The sequence below is a fragment of the Stomoxys calcitrans genome, chromosome 3 (assembly GCF_963082655.1).
Source record: "Stomoxys calcitrans chromosome 3, idStoCalc2.1, whole genome shotgun sequence".
NCBI lineage: Eukaryota > Metazoa > Arthropoda > Insecta > Diptera > Muscidae > Stomoxys > Stomoxys calcitrans.
The window spans coordinates 62072468-62093939 of NC_081554.1; the positions used below are offsets into that span (position 1 = coordinate 62072468).

At 41.1% G+C, this 21472-nt stretch overlaps 1 protein-coding gene across 1 annotated transcript in view; it reads left to right on the forward strand.

Annotated features, from left to right (window-relative positions):
* Positions 1-21472, forward strand: part of LOC106081759 (TNF receptor-associated factor family protein DDB_G0272098) — a 233085-nt gene that overhangs the window by 108994 nt on the left and 102619 nt on the right. Inside the window, exon 2 of the mRNA XM_013243949.2 lies at positions 9472-9654. Within this exon, the coding sequence (XP_013099403.2) occupies positions 9472-9654 (183 nt within the window). The remainder of the gene's footprint in view (positions 1-9471; positions 9655-21472) is intronic.

Sequence of the window (21472 nt, forward strand, 5' to 3'; positions counted from 1 at the left end):
ATATATAAAGCTATAATATATGTGTGTCGCTCGATTATCACATCTAAAGGGTGATTTTTTTGAGGTTAGGATTTTCATGCATTAGTATTTGACAGATCACGTGGGATTTCAGACATGGTGTCAAAGAGAAAGATGCTCAGTATGCTTTGACATTTCATCATGAATAGACTTACTAACGAGCAACGCTTGCAAATCATTGAATTTTATTACCAAAATCAGTGTTCGGTTCGAAATGTGTTCATTCACCGTAACGTTGCGTCCAACAGCATCTTTGAAAAAATACGGTCCAATGATTCCACCAGCGTACAAACCACACCAAACAGTGCATTTTTCGGGATGCATGGGCAGTTCTTGAACGGCTTTTGGTTGCTCTTCACTCCAAATGCGGCAATTTTGCTTATTTACGTAGCCATTCAACCAGAAATGAGCCTCATCGCTGAACAAAATTTGTCAAAATTTGAACACATTTCGAACCGAACACTGATTTTGGTAATAAAATTCAATGATTTGCAAGCGTTGCTCGTTAGTAAGTCTATTCATGATGAAATGTCAAAGCATACTGAGCATCTTTCTCTTTGACACCATGTCTGAAATCCCACGTGATCTGTCAAATACTAATGCATGAAAATCCTAACCTCAAAAAAATCACCCTTTATTTCCCCTGCTAACCGATCTTCTTAAAATTCAGCTTCAATTTAATTTTCACCCACTATTGACCTCCACTGTTTGGTGGAAAACAACAAAGATTAAAAAAATACATTTAACCACAGATGAGGTGGAAGGAAACACTTGCTCATACTTAATTTCAATATAAGTTTTAATAAATCTAAATTTTCAAGCCCACCCCTCATGCAATCGAGAGGTTGGGTGGGTGGCCACAGGATGACAGCTTTCTTCCTTTGGAGCATGGACTACCAAATATGGAAATTTTTAATTTATCAAATCTGCGGCAAATACCAACCAGCCACCATCCAACCGCCTACGAGGAACAGTGTCATTTACATGGTATTATGAAAATTAGTTTGCTCTGCTACAACACCCATTGTCAGGGTGTAGGAGTTATTCGAGTAGTTGGCAAAATTGTTTAACCGCAATTGGAAAAATAAAGAAAACAGCGACATTATTTTCTAATTACTCATTTGTTGCATTGTAGCTACTAAATTATGCAAATTAAACAAAATTAATCAAAAGGCTTTGCGTGCTTGAACCAAAAGCACCCAAGCGTCCTTCGGCGATTTAGTCCTATTATTTTGTTAGCTCTCTTCTGCGCTAGCAAGTTATGAATAATGACCAACATGCTCTATTGCAGAAAGAACCCACAGCAAGTCTTACAACAGTTGGGTTAGTTAACAGAACACTAGCACAGCGCAAAACAATACATTTTTAATTAGAATTTTTTGCCAAAAACAATCAACTCATTAACCATTAACACCTGTCTTAGATAGATCAATGAGTTTGCTACCTTTTGGATGTTGCAATTCGAAATTCTTGGTTCCATCATAAATACTTCAGGTGTGAATAATGTGAAAGGAGGAAGGTATGAAAAAAAAACAAGTAAAAGCGTGCTAAGTTCGGCCGGGCCGAAACTTATATACCCTCCACCATGGAGCGCATTTGTCGAGTTCTTTTCCCGACATCTCTTCTTAGGCAAATTAATTTATATGTTGGAGACCCGTGTAAAATGTCAGCCAATTCGAATAAGAATTGCACCCTTTGGGGGCTCAAGAAGTAAAATAGAGAGATCGATTTATATGGGAGCTGTATCGGGCTATAAACAGATTCAAACCATAATAAACAAGTATGTTGATGGTCAAGAGAGCATCCATCGTACAAAATTTCAGGCAAATCAGATAGAAATTGCGCCCTCTAGAAGCTCAATAAGTCAAGTCCCCAGATCTGTTTATATGACAGCTATATCAGTTTATGAACCGATTTGAACTATACTTGGTACTCTTGTTGGATATCATAAAACAAGTAAAAGCGTGCTAAGTTCGGCCGGGCCGAATCTTATAAACCCTCCACCATGGATCGCATTTGTTGACTTCTTTTCCCGACATCTCTTCTTAGGCAAAAAAGGATATAAGAAAAGAGTTGCTCTGCTATTAAAACTATATCAAGATATGGTCCGGTTCGGACCACAATTAAATTATATGTTGGAGACCTGTGTAAAATTTCAGCCAATTCGTATAAGAATTGCGCCCATTGGGGCTCACGAAGTAAAATAGAGAGAACGATTTATATGGGATCTGTATCGGGCTATAGACCGATTCAGACCATAATAAACACATTTGTTGATGGTCACGAGAGGATCCATCGTACAAAATTTCAGGCATATCGGATAATAATTGCGACCTCTAGGGGTCAAGAAGTCAAGATCCCAGATCGGTTTATATGGCAGCTATATCAGGTTATGAACCGATTTGAACCTTATTTGACACAGTTGTTGAAAGTAAAAATAAAATACGTCATGCAAAATTTCAGCCAAATCGAATAGGAGTTGCGCCCTCTAGAAGCTCAAGAAGTCAAATCCCCAGATCTATTTATATGACAGCTATATCAGATTATGGACCGATTTCAACCATACTTGGCACAGTTGTTGGATATCATAACGAAATACTTCGTGCAAAAATTCATTCAAATCGGATAAGAATTGCGCCCTCTAGAGGCTCAAGAAGTCAAGACCCAAGATCGGTTTATATGGCAGCTATATCAGGTTATGAACCGATTTGAACCACACTTGTCACAGTTGTTGGATATCATGACAAAACACGTTGTGCGAAATTCCATTCCAATCGGATAAGAATTGCGCCCTCTAGAGGCTCAAGAAGTCAAGACCCAAGATCGGTTTATATGGCAGCTATATCAGGTTATGGACCGATTTCAACCACACTTGGCACAGTTGTTGGATATCATAGCAAAACACGTCGTGCAAAATTTCATCCCAATCGGATAAGAATTGCGCACTCTAGAGGCTCAAGAAGTCAAGACCCAAGATCGGTTTATATGGCAGCTATATCAAAACATGGACCGATATGGCCCATTTACAATACCAACCGACCTACACTAATAAGAAGTATTTGTGCAAAATTTCAAGCGGCTAGCTTTACTCCTTCGGAAGTTAGCGTGCTTTCGACAGACAGACGGACGGACATGGCTAGATCGACATAAAATGTCACGACGATCAAGAATATATATACTTTATGGGGTCTCAGACGAATATTTCGAGTAGTTACAAACAGAATGACGAAATTAGTATACCCCCCATCTTATGGTGGAGGGTATAAAAACATGTCGTGCAAAATTTCATTCCAATCGGATAAGAATTGCGCACTCTAGAGGCTTAAGAAGTCAAGACCCAAGATCGGTTTATATGGCAGCTATATCAGATTGTGGATCGATTTGAACCATACTTGGCACAGCTGTTGGATATCATAACAAAACACGTCGTGCAAAATTTCATGTCAATCGGATAAGAATTGCGCACTCTAGAGGCTCAAGAAGTCAAGACCCAAGATCGGTTTATATGGCAGCTATATCAGATTATGGACCGATTTGAACCATACTTGACACAGTTGTTGGATATCATTACAAAACACGTCGTGCAAAATTTCATTTAAATCGGATAAGAATTGCGCACTCCAGAGGCTTAAGAAGTCAAGACCCAAGATCGGTTTATATGGCAGCTATATCAAAACCTGGACCGATATGGCCCATTTACAATACCAACTGACCTACACTAATAACAAGAATTTGTGCAAAATTTCATGCGGCTAGCTTTACTCCTTCGGAAGTTAGCGTGCTTTCGACAGACAGACGGACGGACGGACGGACAGACGGACGGACAGACGGACGGACATGGTTAGATCGACATAAAATGTCACGACGATCAAGAATATATATACTTTATGGGGTCTCAGACGAATATTTCGAGTAGTTACAAACAGGATGACGATATTAGTATACCCCCCATCCTATGGTGGAGGGTATAAAAACATAATAAATTTTGGGAAAAAGGAAAGTTAGCAAGTCCTCTCATGACGCTGAACGCCTGAGTTCGAATTCTGGCGAGAACATCAAAAAAAACTTTTAGAGGTGGTTATCCCCTCGTAATGCTGTAGACATTTGAGAGGTACTATGCCATTTGAAAACTTCTCCCCAAATAGGTGTCCCACTGCGGCACCTCGTTCGGACTCGGCTATCAAAAGGAGCCCCCTTATCATTGAGCTTAAACTTGAATCGGACTGCACTCATTGTCATGTGAGAAGTTAGCCCCTGTTCCTCAGTGGAATGTTTATGGGAAAAAATTTACATTTGCAACGTAGATATGAGAAGGACCCGCGTTTCTGGGCACCGGCTTCATAACGGAAATAGAGTTATGTTTCCACGCCCAGTACATTTTTCCATTTGCTTCAAGCCCATCTTATAAAGTCATCTACGATATTGCCATATTCTTAGTAGCAATGCAACCCAACGAACAGGGAGCCGATGATGGTACCATCACCTGGTAGTAGGAAGATTTGGAAGGCTAAGATAGGCAAAGATCCTAGTATTGAAACATCAGGCAGTACAGGGAATGGAAACCCAATAAAGTTTAACGAACAGGAAGTTAAAGTTCCATCCGTCGATGGAAGACTAAACTAGGCAAAGAACCTAAAACGATGGCATCAGGCAGTGCAGTGACAGGAAAGTCAATTCAGTCTAAAGAACAGGGAGCAGACGATGTGATCATCACCTACTCCCAAGATGCCCATTTACTGGAGGACCAATGATTGAGGTAATCCAGATAAACCTCCACCGGAGCGAGACTGCTACACACGCTCTGATGGAGAAAATCATGGAGGGCAAGATTCATATTGCCTTAATTTAGGAGCCATGGACGACCCGGAACAAAGTTTCTGGACTGAACCATATCAACTACCAATTATTCTATACTCACACTGGTACTCGGTCGAGGATCTGCGTTATTGGTCATAAAAATATTAATTATATATTTTCCCCAGAGTTGTCAACGTCGGATGCAACAGTGAGACAGGGAGACGGTGGAACATACCTGGCATCACTTTATCTGCCTTTCAACTCGGCGATACCGCCACCCACATCGGAGCTGCGACGGCTGGTGAGGAAAGCAAAACAGACAGAATGCGAGGTACTACTAGGGTGCGATGCGAACTCTCACCACATTTCGTGGGACAGTACCAACACTAATAAGCGGGGCCAAGCCCTGGCAGAGGTCTTGAATACTAACGACTTAATAATGGTAACATCGCTACCTTTGTTAATAGGATTAGGGAGGAGGTATTAGATGTGACGATTTGTTCAGAAAATCTAATCGATGAGGTTCAGGATTGGAGGATCTCCATGGATCCATTCTCTGACCATCGCTACATTAGGTTTAGAATGGCACGTCCAGCGCCGAATCCGATAAGCTTCTGGAATAAGTTGAAAACCAACTGGACAAAATTCAGAAGGCTTCTCAGAAGAAGACTTGGGCAAGATAATTTAGATTGTCCAAGCATAGAAGAGATTGGCGAAAATGTCAACAGGATTACGACTGCACTGGTGGGATCCTTCGAAGATAGTTGTCCTCTTCGGGAAAGGAAATCAGCCCAAGAAAAACCCTGGATGACCGGAGAAATTCGCAATATTGGGAAAGAGATCAGCGGCGTTTTGGCAGAGCTCGTTGTTAAAAAGCTGAAGTTTATTGGGATTTATATTACATTCGGTTCAAGGAATACAATAAGATTACCAGAGCGGCAAAACGTGCCTCCTGGAAGCTTTTCTGCGAACAGGTCGATTATGACGTTAATGATGCCGCCAATATAAAAAAGTTTCTCTCAAAAACCCATGTCCAAACTGAAACTTTAGTAGACGACATGGGAGTGAGGGCAGAGAAAACGGAGGACATGTTGAGGTTTTTGATGAAAACCTATTTTCCAGGGGATACGAAGGGACTCACGGAGACACTGGAATCTTGGAATAATGGCGCTGATCGAAGTTTTATAATAACGGAATGTATGGTGAAGGAATCCTTTAGGAGCTTCAAGCCATTTAAGTCTTCCGCACCTGATGGAATATTTCCGGCGTTACTGCAGAAAGAGGCAGACTATCTGACGCCTCGTCTGGCCAAAACTGTCACAGCGTGCCTAGAACTTGCATATACTCCGAAAGCCTGGCTGGAGGCAAGGGTGGTGTTTATACCCAAGCCCGGCAAGGAAAGTTATGCGACATCAAAGGCCTACAGACCAATAAGCCTTACGTCCTTTATACTCAAAACCATGGTATTGTGGACACCATGATAAAGAGTATGACGTCCAGCGAACTGGGGTCAAGGGAAGGTCGGTGGAGGCTGCCCAGCAAGAGGTTGTGCATAATATAGAAGAATCTTTGGATGCCAACGCGTACACACTGGCGGTATGCATTGACATCGAGGAGGTTTTTAGCAATGTGCGGACCGACACACTGATCCAATCCTATGACCAGTAACGGGCGGACCTGGTCCTTAGAGACTGGATAAAGTGTGTGTCCCATTGCATAAATATAAGTGAGAAAGTAGCACAGGGCACGCCATAGGGGGGAATTTTATCGCCACTCCTATGGGTGACCATCATAAATGACCTATTACGGATGCTGACTGAGGAGGGATTTGAACCCGTCTGCTACACAGTTACAATACTTCTAAGGGGTAAGGATTCGACCTAGCTATGCAGAAGGGCCGAAAGGGTCTTGCATATGGCATATGACTGGACTAAACCCAGAGGTCTCAATGTAAACCCAGAGAAGACTAAAATATGCCTGTTCACGAGAAAGACGAAGGTGAGCCAATTTAACCACGTTTCCTCTATAAGGCGATTTCGATATCTGACAAGGTCAAATACTTAGGAGTGATATTGGACAGAAAACTGAAAACTTTCCTCCATAAGACGATTTCGATATCTGACAAGGTCAAATACTTAGGAGTGATCTTGGACAGAAAACTGAATTGAAAGTGTCTCATTCACTAGCGTACTGAGAAAGCTCACAGATGTTGGGCACTATGTAGGCGTGCCGTAGGCTCGAAATGGGGCCTGAATCCTAGGATAGTCCACTGGCTTACTTACGCCTCAGTAGTTTGCTGAACTGCTATGGAGAAAAAGTGCAACACAAGGACCATACAACAGGTTCAGAGAACATGTTGTCTTGGCATAGGCGGAGCGATGAGGACCACACTTACTAGGGCACTGGAGACTATTCTAGCTATCCGACCCATTGACATACAGATTAAGTGTGAGGCAGCCACTACGGCTATGAGTCTTAAGGCGATGGGAGAATTAATTGAGGATGGAAGCAGCTCATACCATCGCGGTATAATCGAGGCGACGATAGGAAACCTGGAAGGAAGGGAGGAAGTTTCCCATCGGATACCTAAGACGAACCTAGAAGTTGAGTGCGAGGCATTGCTGCCATCGGCACACACTTGGATTGACGGAACCTTAGTATTGCCATCTGGAAGATCATATTACGTGGATGGATCAAAGCTAGAGGATAGAGTGGGCCTTGGGGTTTACATTTAGAACCCAAGGACTGAGATCTGTTTTAGACTGCCTGACCATAATACGGTCCTGCAGGTCGAGATGTGAAGTGATGTGGTTCTAACGCGAGGACGTCGACTGTGAACCTCTTTAACGACAGTAAAATTACCATAAGGGCAATAACAACCAGGACGATAAGGTCACGAACAGTCTTGCAGTGTAAGAAGAACATTAACGCCTTCTCTGAGGATGGCAAAATCCGCATCGTTTGGGTGCTGGGTCATAACGGAGTAAGGGGAAATGAAAGGTCGGACGATCTGGCGGTGAAGGCCAGAGGACTGCCGTCAATAAACTTGGTTAACCCGAAGCCTTTCGGGTCGACGCAGACGAAGTTAAGGGAGTGGGCGACGAATGCGCATGCAACATTGTGGAACAGCGAAACGGTCGGTAGGACGGTGAATATCCTATGGGGGATCCAGACCATGAGAATACAAGGCTATTACTGAAATTCTGCAAGAAGGAGGTCAGTATAGCTATTGGTATCATAACGGGACACATAGGACTACGAGCTCACTTATATAAAATCGGTGCGGCAAGTGATAGCATGTGTAGGGCATGCGGGGAAAATGATGATACGTTGGAGCTTTTCCCTTGTCTTTGCCCGGCTTTCGCGTCCAACAGATACCGGTACTTAGGTGGAGACACAGTATCAGACATGAACCAACTTAGGGGAGTGGTATTGAAAACAGTTAAGGATTTTGTAAGTAGCACGGAATTGCTAACTTAAATTTTTTTTTTAAGTGGTTACTTTATAGTTTGTAGAGCGCACAACAAGCCGATTACTGGCTTAGGTGTAAGTCCATAGTTGCATGGGGCGGATTAATATCTGCACCCTTTTTTCAACCTAACCTAACCCAGTAGCAGTGTTTAATTGAACTCGTCTAAGGTTTTCGATCAGAAATCTTATCCATGTGAACTTGATCACTCATTTGAGGACTGGCTGCGGAAATATTTGAAGGATTTTCCCATCCTCTCTAATTCTTCGTATTGTAAAAAATCCTATTGATTTGAGAAATTAAATTTTCTTTTCAACTTTCAGACCTCTAGGACGTATACCATTTCCAAAACCATTTCGCTATTTTTGCAGTGTTGATAAATGTTTTTTTTTATTTCCCAAATCATCATACCTCCCCCCTATTTTTGGCCAACATTTCTGATGTAGACAAATATCTAAATAAAACTTTCAAATTAACATAATTATTTAAACTTGAAATGTCTGCGGACTTGCTACATAACTTGGTTCGTTAGTTGCCTCTGATAAACTTTTCTACGACCCATGGCCATTTCCATTTGCAAAATGTGTCGCCGTACTTTGATTACCTGAGGGTAAATCTTTGGCAAAACCTAAAATATTTCTTTACTCAACATAATGGACCAACCTGGTGTGCAATGCGATGCTGTGCAAATAATTTAATGTGGTTGTGTGTATGTATGTGTGTGTGTGTGTGTTTAAGGGTGTCACAAAAATAAGGTACAAAGTTTGTCCTTGCTTTAATGACTGAGCGATTGCTGGTTTGTTGCCGGAGACTTAAGCTTTGCCAAATATTCTCCATTAATCATCAAAATGATTAATGGTCCGACCTGGGCAGACAAAGTCTGGGCTTTTGTGCTTACCTCAGTGGTTTCTGGCAATCGTAATAATTTAAGACGCTGTAATTGAATTCTTAAAAAAGCGTAAAGCAAATAATAATTCATATTTCTGCAAATGCCTGAATTATGTCAGGGGATTATATCAAATTTTATGGAAGGTGTTCTTTTAAAATGTGGTCAACAAAAGAACGAGCAATGTTTGCCTTTAAATAATATTTTTCTTTTATTATGAATCTTCTTGGAATTTAAATTTCTTTGTGTGTTTGTCTTCTGTATTATTGTTAAATGTTTTAACTGCTTTTTGTATTTCCAGCACGTGACCCTAGTGAGGATGCTGAAGTGATTGGCTATCCACGACGTGTATCAACCAGATCTGAAGCTGAGGATGATGATGATTTCAAGGATTTCAAAGGTGTTATTGACACCGGCTCAGGTTATCCCTTCTTGCAACCAAATCCATCTGTACTCAATTTCGGCTTCTTTGATTCCTTTGATGGTAAGTGAGGATAAATGAGAAATGAAATTTAAACTTATTTTCTGTATCCATCTGTATTACTGTATCTGTATTACTTTTCCCAAAATTTCTTTTGCAATCGAAGAAATTATAACAATTGGAAATGTTGCAAAAACCCTTTGAGTAACTATCCAAACGATGGTCTGTGATCTGGGTCTGAGTCAAGTGGGTCTGGCTGGGCATTTAAATAGGGGACCTGTGTCGTATGACTCCAGGTCACAATCGCTGCTCTGTAGGAGTTGAAGCGACTGCATCTGCCATATCGTAATGCAGCCAGAACTACTTTGATTTGCCGAGGGAAGTCAATTTCCAAGGAAAACATTTACCCGGGGGCTATTCAGTGCCTGCATGAATGTTTTCTAGACCCGCTTGATATGCCGCTTGATCTCGAGATTTTCTCTTGTAGCAGTGAACCTCTTGCACGTTAAGGATCTTTGTCTGGTGATGAAGGTGGTCCACGAGAGAACTGCGGCATCCTGACATATCTGAATATTATTCTACTCCGTGCTGCATTACTTACAACTGACAGGTCAATTGCTTTGTACGCGGTCAACAAGGTTTACTTGTCAGCAATACAAGTGCAGGCGGAAAGTGATTGGGGGCCTTGTTTCTATTTTTGACTTTTTCGCAAATTGCAGTAGCATGTGAGGAGAATTTGTACGAAGGTTGCCTTTTATATTTCGGGATTAGAGAACACAAAAACAAATATTAATCATTGAAAATTTCTTTATTGTTTTTTAAAATATTCCCCATTAAGATCTACACAATTTTGCATGCGTTTGAACCAGCAGCACTTTTGCCACTCTGTTTGAGGTATCTCCAAAACATGCATACTGAACGCATCAACCGCTTTTGTCGAAAAACGTTGACCTCTTATTTCACTTGTTGCGTACGGGAATAAATAAAAGTCGTTCGGTGCCAAGTCAGGACTATACGGCGGATGACACTTCAAATCAATGTTTTGAGTGCTCAAAAATGCAGTTGTTTGAACCGGTGTGTGAGAGCTTGCATTGTCGTTGTGAAGAGTGATCCGTCTTCGGCGGTTGGTTTTTCTGATTTCTTGGAAGACAACTGGCAAACAAATGGTTGTGTACCATTCAGAATTGACTGCTCTGCGTTGTTCTAAAAGTCATCCGGTGCCAAGTCAGGACTATACGGCGGATGACTCATCAAATCGATGTTTTGAGTGCTCAAAAATGCAGTTGTTTCAGCTGATGTGTGAGAGCTCGCATTGTCGTGGTGAAGGGTGATCCGTTTTCGGCGGTTTGTTTTTCTGATTTCTTGGAAGACAACTGGCAAACAAATGGTTGTATACCAGAATTGACTGCTCTGCGTTGTTCTAGTGGTACGATTGCGACATGTCTAGTTTTTTCGAAAACCAATCGATCATTTGCTTGGAAGTGCTTTGTGCGCTAGCAACTTTTGTTAGATTTGGCTCATCTTGCAACGCCCATACAGTCGACTGCAGTTTACTTTCGGCCTCATACGCGTAAATCCACTATTTATCACCTGTCACGATGTCATAGACGTGTTTCGAAGCACCGCGATCGTATTTTTGGAGCGATTGACAAATTGTGTGGGATCCAGTCCGAACAAATATTTTTGACGGTTAAATGTTCATGCAAATATGCTAGTCCTGCTAATAAATAAGGTTGTCTCAATCTCACCATAGGTCGCATGACGATCTTGCAATATCAGTTGGCGCACAGCATCAATGGTTTTTGGAATAACACCTGATTTTGGATGACCTTCACGAAATTCGTTTTGGAGTGAACTCGGTTGAATTCGCCATACCATCGATAAACACTGGTCCTTGATCAAGCTTCATCGTCAAAAACTGACTTAAGTTGAGTTAATCCACGTCGAAGGGTGTAAAAAATAATCGTACGAGAAATGTTCACGATTTAATTCCATTTTTTGGGCGGGATGAATCGTTTATGTTACTGTAAACAACGCTCGTAAATAGCGCTCGTATGTCAAAACGTTCTGAGTATGTGTAAACTCAAAAATGTCAAGCTTTACGATAGAGCAGTCAGTTGGCAGATTGCAACACAAGGGTTATCCAATCCTGAAATATAAAAGGTAACCCTTGTAAGAGCTGTCATATATGGCATCAAATATTTTGGGACATTTGATAGAGGCCACCGCAGCGCAGAGGTTGGCATGTCCGCCATTGACGCTGAACCCCTGGGTTCGTATTCTGGCGAGAACATCAGAAAAATTTCTTAGCGGTGGTTATCACTTATGTTGGCGAAATTTGGAAGTACTTTGCCATGTAGAATTTTCTTCCCAGGGAGATGTCGCATTGAGGCACGCCATTCGGGCTCGGCTATTAAAAGAAGGCCCTTATCATTGAGCTTAAACTTGAATCGGACAGCACACATTGATATGTAAGAAGTTTTCCCCTATGCCTAAATGAATAGTTCATTGGCAAATTTGCATTTGTTGGTCGAAAAGCTTCTGCGACATCCACATTCAGCTCATTATTCACCTCAGGCGTAGTTGTAGGGGAAAATTTGGCTGAAGATTTGTCGACAGATATCTTTAGATATCTTGCAGCGAAATAAGCGGCAAGTTCGTTGATATAAACGTTGAACCTATCGCATATGCCTACAATGGATGGGGGGTCTGATGCCATGATAGAACAATCGTCCTCATATGGTACGATATCTATGCCATCTGGAGGGGGTGGAATGGAGGATAGGTAGAGGTGATGCAATGCCAGAGATATTACCTCGCCTTGGTTAACTTCCTGTTTTACTCTACGGTGTTTCGACTTCTTATCTCGCAATAACACAAACTACTGGCGACCACACAGATAATTCGCAAACCAACGAAGGACGTGTTCGCGGTGTCTCAAAAAGTTTCGCAGGCTGACCGTGTCAAATGCTTTCGGTAGATCCAGTGTCACGAGGACCGACCAAACACATGGCCAGGGCTGATTGAAGCCACGGCAAATGAATGTGTGCTGTGATGGCATGCAAAGCAGTTGTTGTGCTATGCATATGCAAATCTAAAATTTCCCATAAATATTCCATGGGTTTATTCCACAGGGCTAAACTTCTCACATATCACCGAGTGCTGTCGGCTTCAAGTGTATGGTAAATGATAAGGGGCCTCCTTTTTATAGCCGAGTCCAAACTGCGTGCCGCAGTGGGACACCTTTTTTGATGAGAAGTTTTTATATGGAATGGTACCTCATATTTACATATCGCCAGTATTAAAAGGGGACAACCATGACAGACAATTTTTTTCTGATGTTCTCGCCAGGATTTGATCCCAGGCGTCCAACGTCATAGGCGGACATGCTAACCTCTGTGCTATGGTGTCCTTCTTGTTGTGCTATTCTGATACTCGACGAAGGGAAATTCTCCAACTAGGCTCGGGAAGAGTAGTCCCCCAAACTTCTTGTCTACTGTGAAAGAAGGGAGATTGGTTTGTACGACTCCCTCTTACTTGCGTCCTTTCCAAGATTCAGTAGCGGGATCACTCTGCCCATTTTCCAGACATCGGCTACTATAAGAATGTTCAGGTTGTTCAGACAGGTTGAGGCCAGTTGTAAGGTACTCGACTCAAGGCGATCCAGATTCTTCAGCATCACTGTAGAGTTTTCCTCAGGGCCCGATGCCTTGGATGACTTGGCGCCACAGTTGACATTCGTAACTTCGTCCATGGTAAATTGTGATAGCCGTCCATCGGCTCGGAAACAACTGATATGACGAATGGCTCTCCTCCTTGCCTTGTCACTCTCGGGGTCGCTCATTAAATTGACGGTTGAAGAACCTGGCGCATCTCTTCGGGTCAGTACCAGTTCTGCCACCAAGAGTAACTAAGTTGAAATCATTTTTCAGACATTGGCTACTATAAGAGTGTTCAAAGACAGGTTGAGGACAGTTGTAAGTTACTCGACTCCTGGTAGATCCAGCATCAGTGTAGAGATTCCGTTGGCGCCCAACGCTTTGTTTGACTTGGCGCCACGGATGTCTGTGCATCGGTTCAGAGACCACGAATACAGCGAATAGCTCTCCTTCTAGCCTTGTCAACCAGGTGCATCTTTCGGGTCAGTCAAGTTTATGTCGTCAAAAGTGACTGAGGTCCTGTTATCCCGTCTGCCGGGGTTCGAGAGTGACTCAACAGAAGAACACAACTTGGTAACACCGGTACCTTAGTTACATTGCACAATGGTTCCTGCCACAAATTCCGCTTACGTTCGTTGACTACCCTGTTTATTTACAGATACAGCTGGCTGATTTCAGTGAAATCATTTTTCAGACATCGGCTACTATAAGAGTGTTAAAGACAGGTTGAGGCCAGTTGTAACGAACTCGACTCCAGGCTATACAGATACTTCAGCATCAGTGTAGAGATTCCCTTAGGGCTCGACGCCTTGGATGACTTGGCACTACGGATGGCAATCGTAACTTCGTCCAGTGTAAATTTTGATGTCTGTTCATCGGCTATGAGACCTCGTAGGCCACTGACACAACCATGAACCCTCGAAATGCTCAATAAATTGACGGTTGAGGAACGTGGTGTATCTCTTCGGGTCAGTCACAGTCCTGTCACCAAAAGTGACAGAGGTCCTGCCATCCCTTCTACCGGGATTCAAAAGTGACTAAACAGTAGACAACAGCCTGCCTAACCGGTAACTAAATTACATTTCTCCAAGGGTTCCAGCCACAAATTCCGCTTATGTTCGTTGACTTCCCTGTTTATTTAGCCAGATTTAACGAGTCCCACTACGCTCGTTTGCGAATACCACTGCCTGCGCCACGAAATTGGGTCGGTATAAAGTGAGCGGTCAAAATTTCCTCTCAGCAACTACCACATTTGCGAGGGGGTCAGTTTGCTGAATCTGGAACCGACCCAATTAGCCTTTATCTCATTGATAAACGTCCGGCGCTCAGAGATAATAAAGTTCGATAGTCGGTCATGGTATTATGGGGAGGTGGTCTGATCCAAAAGAAATGACAGCTTGGCAGGATATGTCACTCAGGAGATCAGGAAATGCAATGGAAATGTCTGGCGAGCGGCTGCACCTCCTCGCAATTCTAGTAGGACATCCTCATTTATCAAGCAGAACATCAAGCCTTCAATATGCTCTGCTCCATAACACGTGATGCGCATTCAAGTCCTCAGCACCAAAAGATTATGGCGAGACAGTAGGTCACTAATGTCAAGCTTGTAAGCCTGGGCATTAATACGTTGTGTAGCTCTATCTGGGCAGTACCGGACTTGCCTGCTATTCCCATACATTCTAGTAGAAGTTACTAGCGCTAGGCGCAGGCGAGATATTTGTCTTAAATCTTTGGATGTCAAAGTGGGTGGGAAAAACATTAGCCGGAAGTCGATTCCACATACGAACGGTTCGGGCGAAATAAGAATTCTCTCTGTAATGCATTGCACGGTTTGGTGGTCAATCAATTACAAACGGGTGTGAGTTCCTGGAATGTCTAGTATCCCTGACATACATCCTTACATCAGGAATAAGAAGACCAATATCAGACGAACACACACCATGAAAGTACCGATAGAACAGCGCCAAACAACCCACATTGCGACGATGATGAAGGGAGGCTTTTGTGTATATTGCCCCACGGAAGAGATCCGAGGGGTCACATAGTCCGACGAAGAGGACGCCGAAGGCTACGACGATGACGCTTGTGACCCACCGCTGCCTATGTTCGCACAACGTCATACAACATTTTCAAATATTCATATTCAAGTTAGGCCAGAGCAAGACCGGATATGCACCCAATCCATGTACCACTTTTCACATTTATTGGGGACTCTGGTTCTAAGGGTTATGCTTAGCCATAAGAACACGGAGACAAGATCGCTGATGTAAGCGTTCAATCTATCGTTTATATCATAGATTCTACGATTGAAACGATTTCCCTGCCATCTTGAATAGGTGGAATACAGGTAAAGTAAGATATCACCCCACCCCGGGGGACGCCCTCTACGCTTCCACTTCTTATCCCCAAATTCCAAATACGACGAGCGCTCAAAAAAAAAATAACGAACTCGGCTAATAAATGTTGGGATGGTGTATAAATCAATCGTCGTTCTATGCAATTTACGAAATCCATGCTGATGCTCCAACAAGCCTCGGGAGTTTGCTCAGCGTCTTGACTATTGGCGAGGGAAAGAAAATCGGTATATGTGATTTTCCCTTATTCGAAACTATTTCTGGGTTCAGTAGCGGGATCACATCTTTAATTTTCTAGATATTGGCAACTAATTGAGAGTGCAGAATCAAGTTGAGTAATTCACACTTTTTTGATGGGAGCATCCCTATTCACCATACAAAACGTGAACCATGTCCCCCATGAAAATACGATAACAGGTGATGAGCACTAAAGTCTCCTAGCCGGACAACAGTCCTATAACTAGGCGACCTGTTAAAGATCCGGTACCTAAGATGAACGAAGCTTGTACTTTAAGACAAGGGATCGGCTTTCCCAGGACAGAATAGGATGAAGACTCTATTATATCAATCTGGCGCATAGAATCGATTGTCATGGGATTCTCTAGGCAAATTTGTCTATGAAAATTCCATAAAGGAAGAGGGGCAAACTGATTCAAGTTTTAAAGCTCAATGCTATGGGGCCTCCCTTTTTCAAGCCGAGTCTGTACGGCGTGCTGCAGTGGGACATCTCTTTGAGGAGAATTTTATTCATGTCAGTGAATTTTTCTCTCAAAACACAATTGTAGTGAAATTTTCTCTTAAGATAAAATTTTAGTGAAATTCTCTCTTAACACAAAATTGCAGTGAAATTTTCTTTAAAAACAAAATTTCGGTAAAATTTTCTCTAAAGACAAAATTACAGTAAAATTTTCTCTTAAGACAAAATTTCAGTGAAAGTTTTTCTAAAGACAAAATTTCAGTGAAAGTTTTTCTAAAGACAAAATTTCATTGAAATTTTCTCTAAAGACAAAATTTCATTGAAATTTTCTCTAAAGACAAAATTTCATTGAAATTTTCTCTAAAGACAAAATTTCAGTGAAATTTTCCCTAAAGGCAAAATTTCAGTGAAATTTTCTCTAAAGACAAAATTTCAGTGAAATTTTCTCTAAAGACAAAATTTAAGTGAAATTTTCTCTAAAGACAAAATTTAAGTGAAATTTTCTCTAAAGAAAAAATTTCAGTGAAATTTTCTCTAAAGACAAAATTTCAGTGAAATTTTCTCTAAAGACAAAATTTCAGTGAAATTTTCTCTAAAGACAAAATTTCAGTGAAATTTTCTCTAAAGACAAAATTTCCATGAAATTTTCTCTAAAGACAAAATTTCAGTGAAATTTTCTCTAAAGACAAAATTTCAGTGAAATTTTCTCTAAAGACAAAATTTCAGTGAAATTTTTTCAAACGACAAAATTTCAGTGAAATTTTCTCTAAAGACAAAATTTCAGTGAAATTTTCTCTAAAGACAAAACTTCAGTGAAATTTTTTCTAAAAACACAATTTCGGTGAAATTTTCTCTTTCATCAGTTGTGAAATCGTTTGAGCAGTCAGAAATTTTTTCAGATTTTCTCGAGCATATTGTCAACAAAAATATTTAATGATTTTTCAATGCTTTTATTAAATAAACAATTTTAGCCTTTAAATATTTTTTTGTTTATTTTTGAACGCATATTATTAAACTTTGGCATATTGAACTTTGTATTATGAATATTAAGGCTTTTCTGTTCGTTACTAACACAAAACCACATTTATGTTTGCAATGTCCTTTCGCTCTCTCATAGTAACAGCAGACGGGCATAGAATGAGAAATGAGTTGTTGTAGACATTGACACGGATGGCCGACAGTCATGAACATCCTACGGACTAGGTTCCCCAGGGGGTGAAGTTGGTTGAAGTTATAAATGCGTTTTAATATGACCTTTTAAGCCATCATGGATGGTCCCCCAATGTCATAACGTCATTATCATGAATTTGACTCCTACATGGCATATCCTTATACCCAGCGCCTTGGTGATGCGGCAATTGGAAGCGTATTTGTGTTTGCATATAGGTGTGAGATATGTCTGTTCTGATGGTGCAATAAAATTCGAATTAATTAAAATTTTATATTGCGTAAAATTGTCACCTCACAATGTGCAAATGCTGCATATTGTCAACGATTTTCGACATCAACTCATCTCACGACTGCATCACGACTCAGTCTCAGTCTGTATTCGTATGCGAATGATATCTGCAATCCCACTCAATATCTACAACCACTTCATCGGTGTGCAATCGCTGCTGCATGATGATATACAACAGTCATTTAGGGCCCGATATTCATATCGGGGCGGATGTGTATTAATTACACTAGGTAACAAAATTGAATGGGATCTTTTCAAAGCAAATGCAAGGCAAACCATTCATTAATGTAAATGAATGGCAGCTATATCCAAATACCGTCCCATGGCAGCCGATTGTACTTATCGGAATGGCCCGATGATGTCTTTCGTCGGCAAAGGCTGCCGCCTCAGTGTACAACACACTGCTACAACAACAACCTTCCGATCTAAACAATGCAAATACAAATTGGCCCATGAACATCCCATTAAGGAACAAGGCAAACTGGAATGGCCCGATGATGTCTTTCATCGGCAAAGGCTGCCGCCTCAGTGTACAACACACTGCTACAACAACAACCGTCCGATTTAAACAATGCAAATACAAATTTGCCCATGAACATCCCATTAAGGAACAAGGCAAACTTCTCACTTATCACTAAGTGCAGTCCGATTCAAGTTTACAATGATAAAGGACTTCCTCTTAAAGCGGAGTCGGAACGGCGTGCCGCAGTGTAGCGCACTTCATTGAAGAGAAGTTTTTACATAGCATAGTACCTCACAAATGTTGCCAACATTAGGAGAGGATAATCACCGCTGAAAATTTTTTCCGATGTTCTTGCCAGGATTCGAACCCAGGCGTTTTGCGACATACATGCAAAACTCTGCGCTACGGTAGCTTCCCCGGATCAGGAAGAAGCCTAACACAACTCGCTGTGCCAAATTTCAGCGTCATTTCGGATAAGAAATGCGTCTTTCCTAGGTCCACGTTCTTGTATTGGGAGATCGGTACATATGACAGCTATATCGAAATATAGTCTGATCTAAACCATGCTTAGAACGGATTTCGAGGAGCCTTAAACAACTGGATATGCCCTATTTCAGTCAAATCATTATAAAAGTACTGCTTTAATGGGCCCAGTACAGATTTGATGGCCCCAAGATCTAGTATGGATTTTATGTGCCCAAGACCTTTAATCTTAAGATCGATCTATATGGGTGATATGTCACGTTATAGTTCTTTGCAGCCCATCTTCGAACTTTGCCTGCCTGTGGACATAAAGAATCTGTGCTGTGGAATATATATATTAGACTGTTTCAAGCTATAAAGGGTTTTTTGCATATTGAGAAACGCATAGCATCCATTTTTTCCTTTTGATATCAAAAAACAAAGTACGATATATAATCGTAATCAGTTAAAGATAACCCGTGCTGACACGACGTTCAAAGTTGGATATAGTATGTTCTAAGCTATCCAGTTAAGGATTTTAGATCCTTGAATGATGTTTCTAACCAAATTACACATTTGTAGGGCAGTTTTAGTTAAAATATGAACTGTACACTTCGCCCCTATTGTAGCTGTGGTGCAATGTACGGTTCGACTCAGAAATTCCTATTGATTCGGTTTTGCCACGTTTGTCTCTCTGCCTATCCTTTCTGTACTTCATGTCCGTCTGGCATTTTTTTGTAATCAACGTGGAGATCCCTTTTGATACTCAATCATAGAAAAATTTTCCGTGTTAACAGCTCCGAAGCATCTTCTAAAATTCTTTCTCGATAGGTCGCATTTACTTTGAGGCCAGTCTCGATGAAAAGGATTGAAAAGTAGCTCTGCCATACCATCACTTGAAATGGAAAATTACTTCATGTGACCGTTCGAGGGCTCCAATTCTCGTACATGGGAGATACAAAATGCTCAATTGGAAAACTTTTTTCGTAAGACTAATCGCTCCATAACCTGAAAATGCTGCCATATAAACCTATCTCCCGATATAATATCTTGAGTCACAGCAATTGTTATCCGACTTGGCTGATAATTTTGATACAAAAACATTTTGTTTACTTCGAGGTGTTTGAGTTCGCCAACAATAGATAGTTGTGGTAGTCTAGCTAAATATCAAATTTAAAGTAAGCATGCTATTAAGTTTCACGAATAATACGAAGTGTTATTAATTCAATTCAGGTATTGTGTTCCCATCCCATTTTACCCCTATGCCTAAATAGAATGTCCATGTGCAAATTTGTATCTGCATTGGGTGCCTCAGTCTTTTAGACGGGTAATGACACTGGAAATGAACCAACGCACAGTGGGAGAAAATCAAAAAAAAAGCGTGCGTCCCCGGATCGGTTTATATGGCAGCTATACCTGGATATGGACTATTTCAACCACATTTGGCACAGTTGTTGACAGTCATAACAAAACACCACATGCAAAATTTCAGCTAAATCGGATAATAATTGCGCCCTCTAGTGGCTCAAGAAGTCAAGGCCCCAGATCGGTTTTTATGGCAGCTATATCAGGTTTTGGACCGATATGAACCATTCTTAGCACAGTTATTGGAAGTCAAAACAAAACACGTCATGCAAAATTTCAGCAAAATTAGATATGAATTGGTCCATGTAGAGGCTCAAGAAATCAAGTTCCCCGATCGGTTTATATGGCAGCTATACCAGGATATGGACCGATTTGAACCATTCTTAACACAGTTGTTGGAATTTAAAACAAAACATTTCATGCAAAATTTCGGCCAAAGCGGATAGGAATTACGCCCTCTAGTGGCTCAAGAGGTCAAGACCCAAGATCGGTTTATATGGCAGCTATATCAAAACATGGACAATTGGTCCATTTACAATCCCAACCGACCTATACTAATAAGAAGTATTTGTGCAAAATTTCATGCGGCTAGCTTTATTCCTTCGAACATTAGCGTGCTTTCGACAGACAGACGGACGGACATGGCCAGTTCCACTTAAAATGTCATGACGATCAAGAATATATATACTTTATGGGGTCTTAGACGAATATTTCGAGGAGTTACAAACAGAATGACGAAATAAGTATGACCCATCCTATGGTGGAGGATATAAAAACTGGTAAAGAAATATAAAGTGTGAGAACGGGTGGAGATATTTGGAATAGTAAGAGGTAACGTTTTAGTTTGATTGTGTTCAACATTGTAAGACCCTTTGTTGTTCGGGCGCCCTTTGCTAGCCCCCTAAAATTAGTCACTTCAATATTTTCATTTGTGGTCCGATTTTCAAAACTCTTCTTTTGCTGGATAGTGCTCAAAAATCCATACAAAAAAGTCCTCACGACGTCTACAATATATCCACTGGTTTCGGAGATGTACTAGTTTTAATTTTTTTTTTTTTTTTGTGGAAATGTTGACCGATATAGGCTTCGTATTTTGCAATTTACGAATGCATTTGGGGTTCGATTTTCATTTTTATGCATGATTTGTGACAAAATTTCCGACAACTTTGCCGCAGAAGGTGTCCACATCCGATTATTCAGTTAAAAGTTATGTTGTTTGGAAGTTAAAAAGTGCATTTTTTGTATTTTTTGTCAAATGAAGTATTTTTATTGATTAACACTTATTGAAAAAATTTGCGTTAATACCTTACGTTTTTTAGCCACCACCATAGGATGGGAGTATACTAATCTAGTCATTCCGTTTGTAACACCTCGAAATATTGATCTAGGACCCCATAAAGTATGTATTTTCTGTCCTTCTAT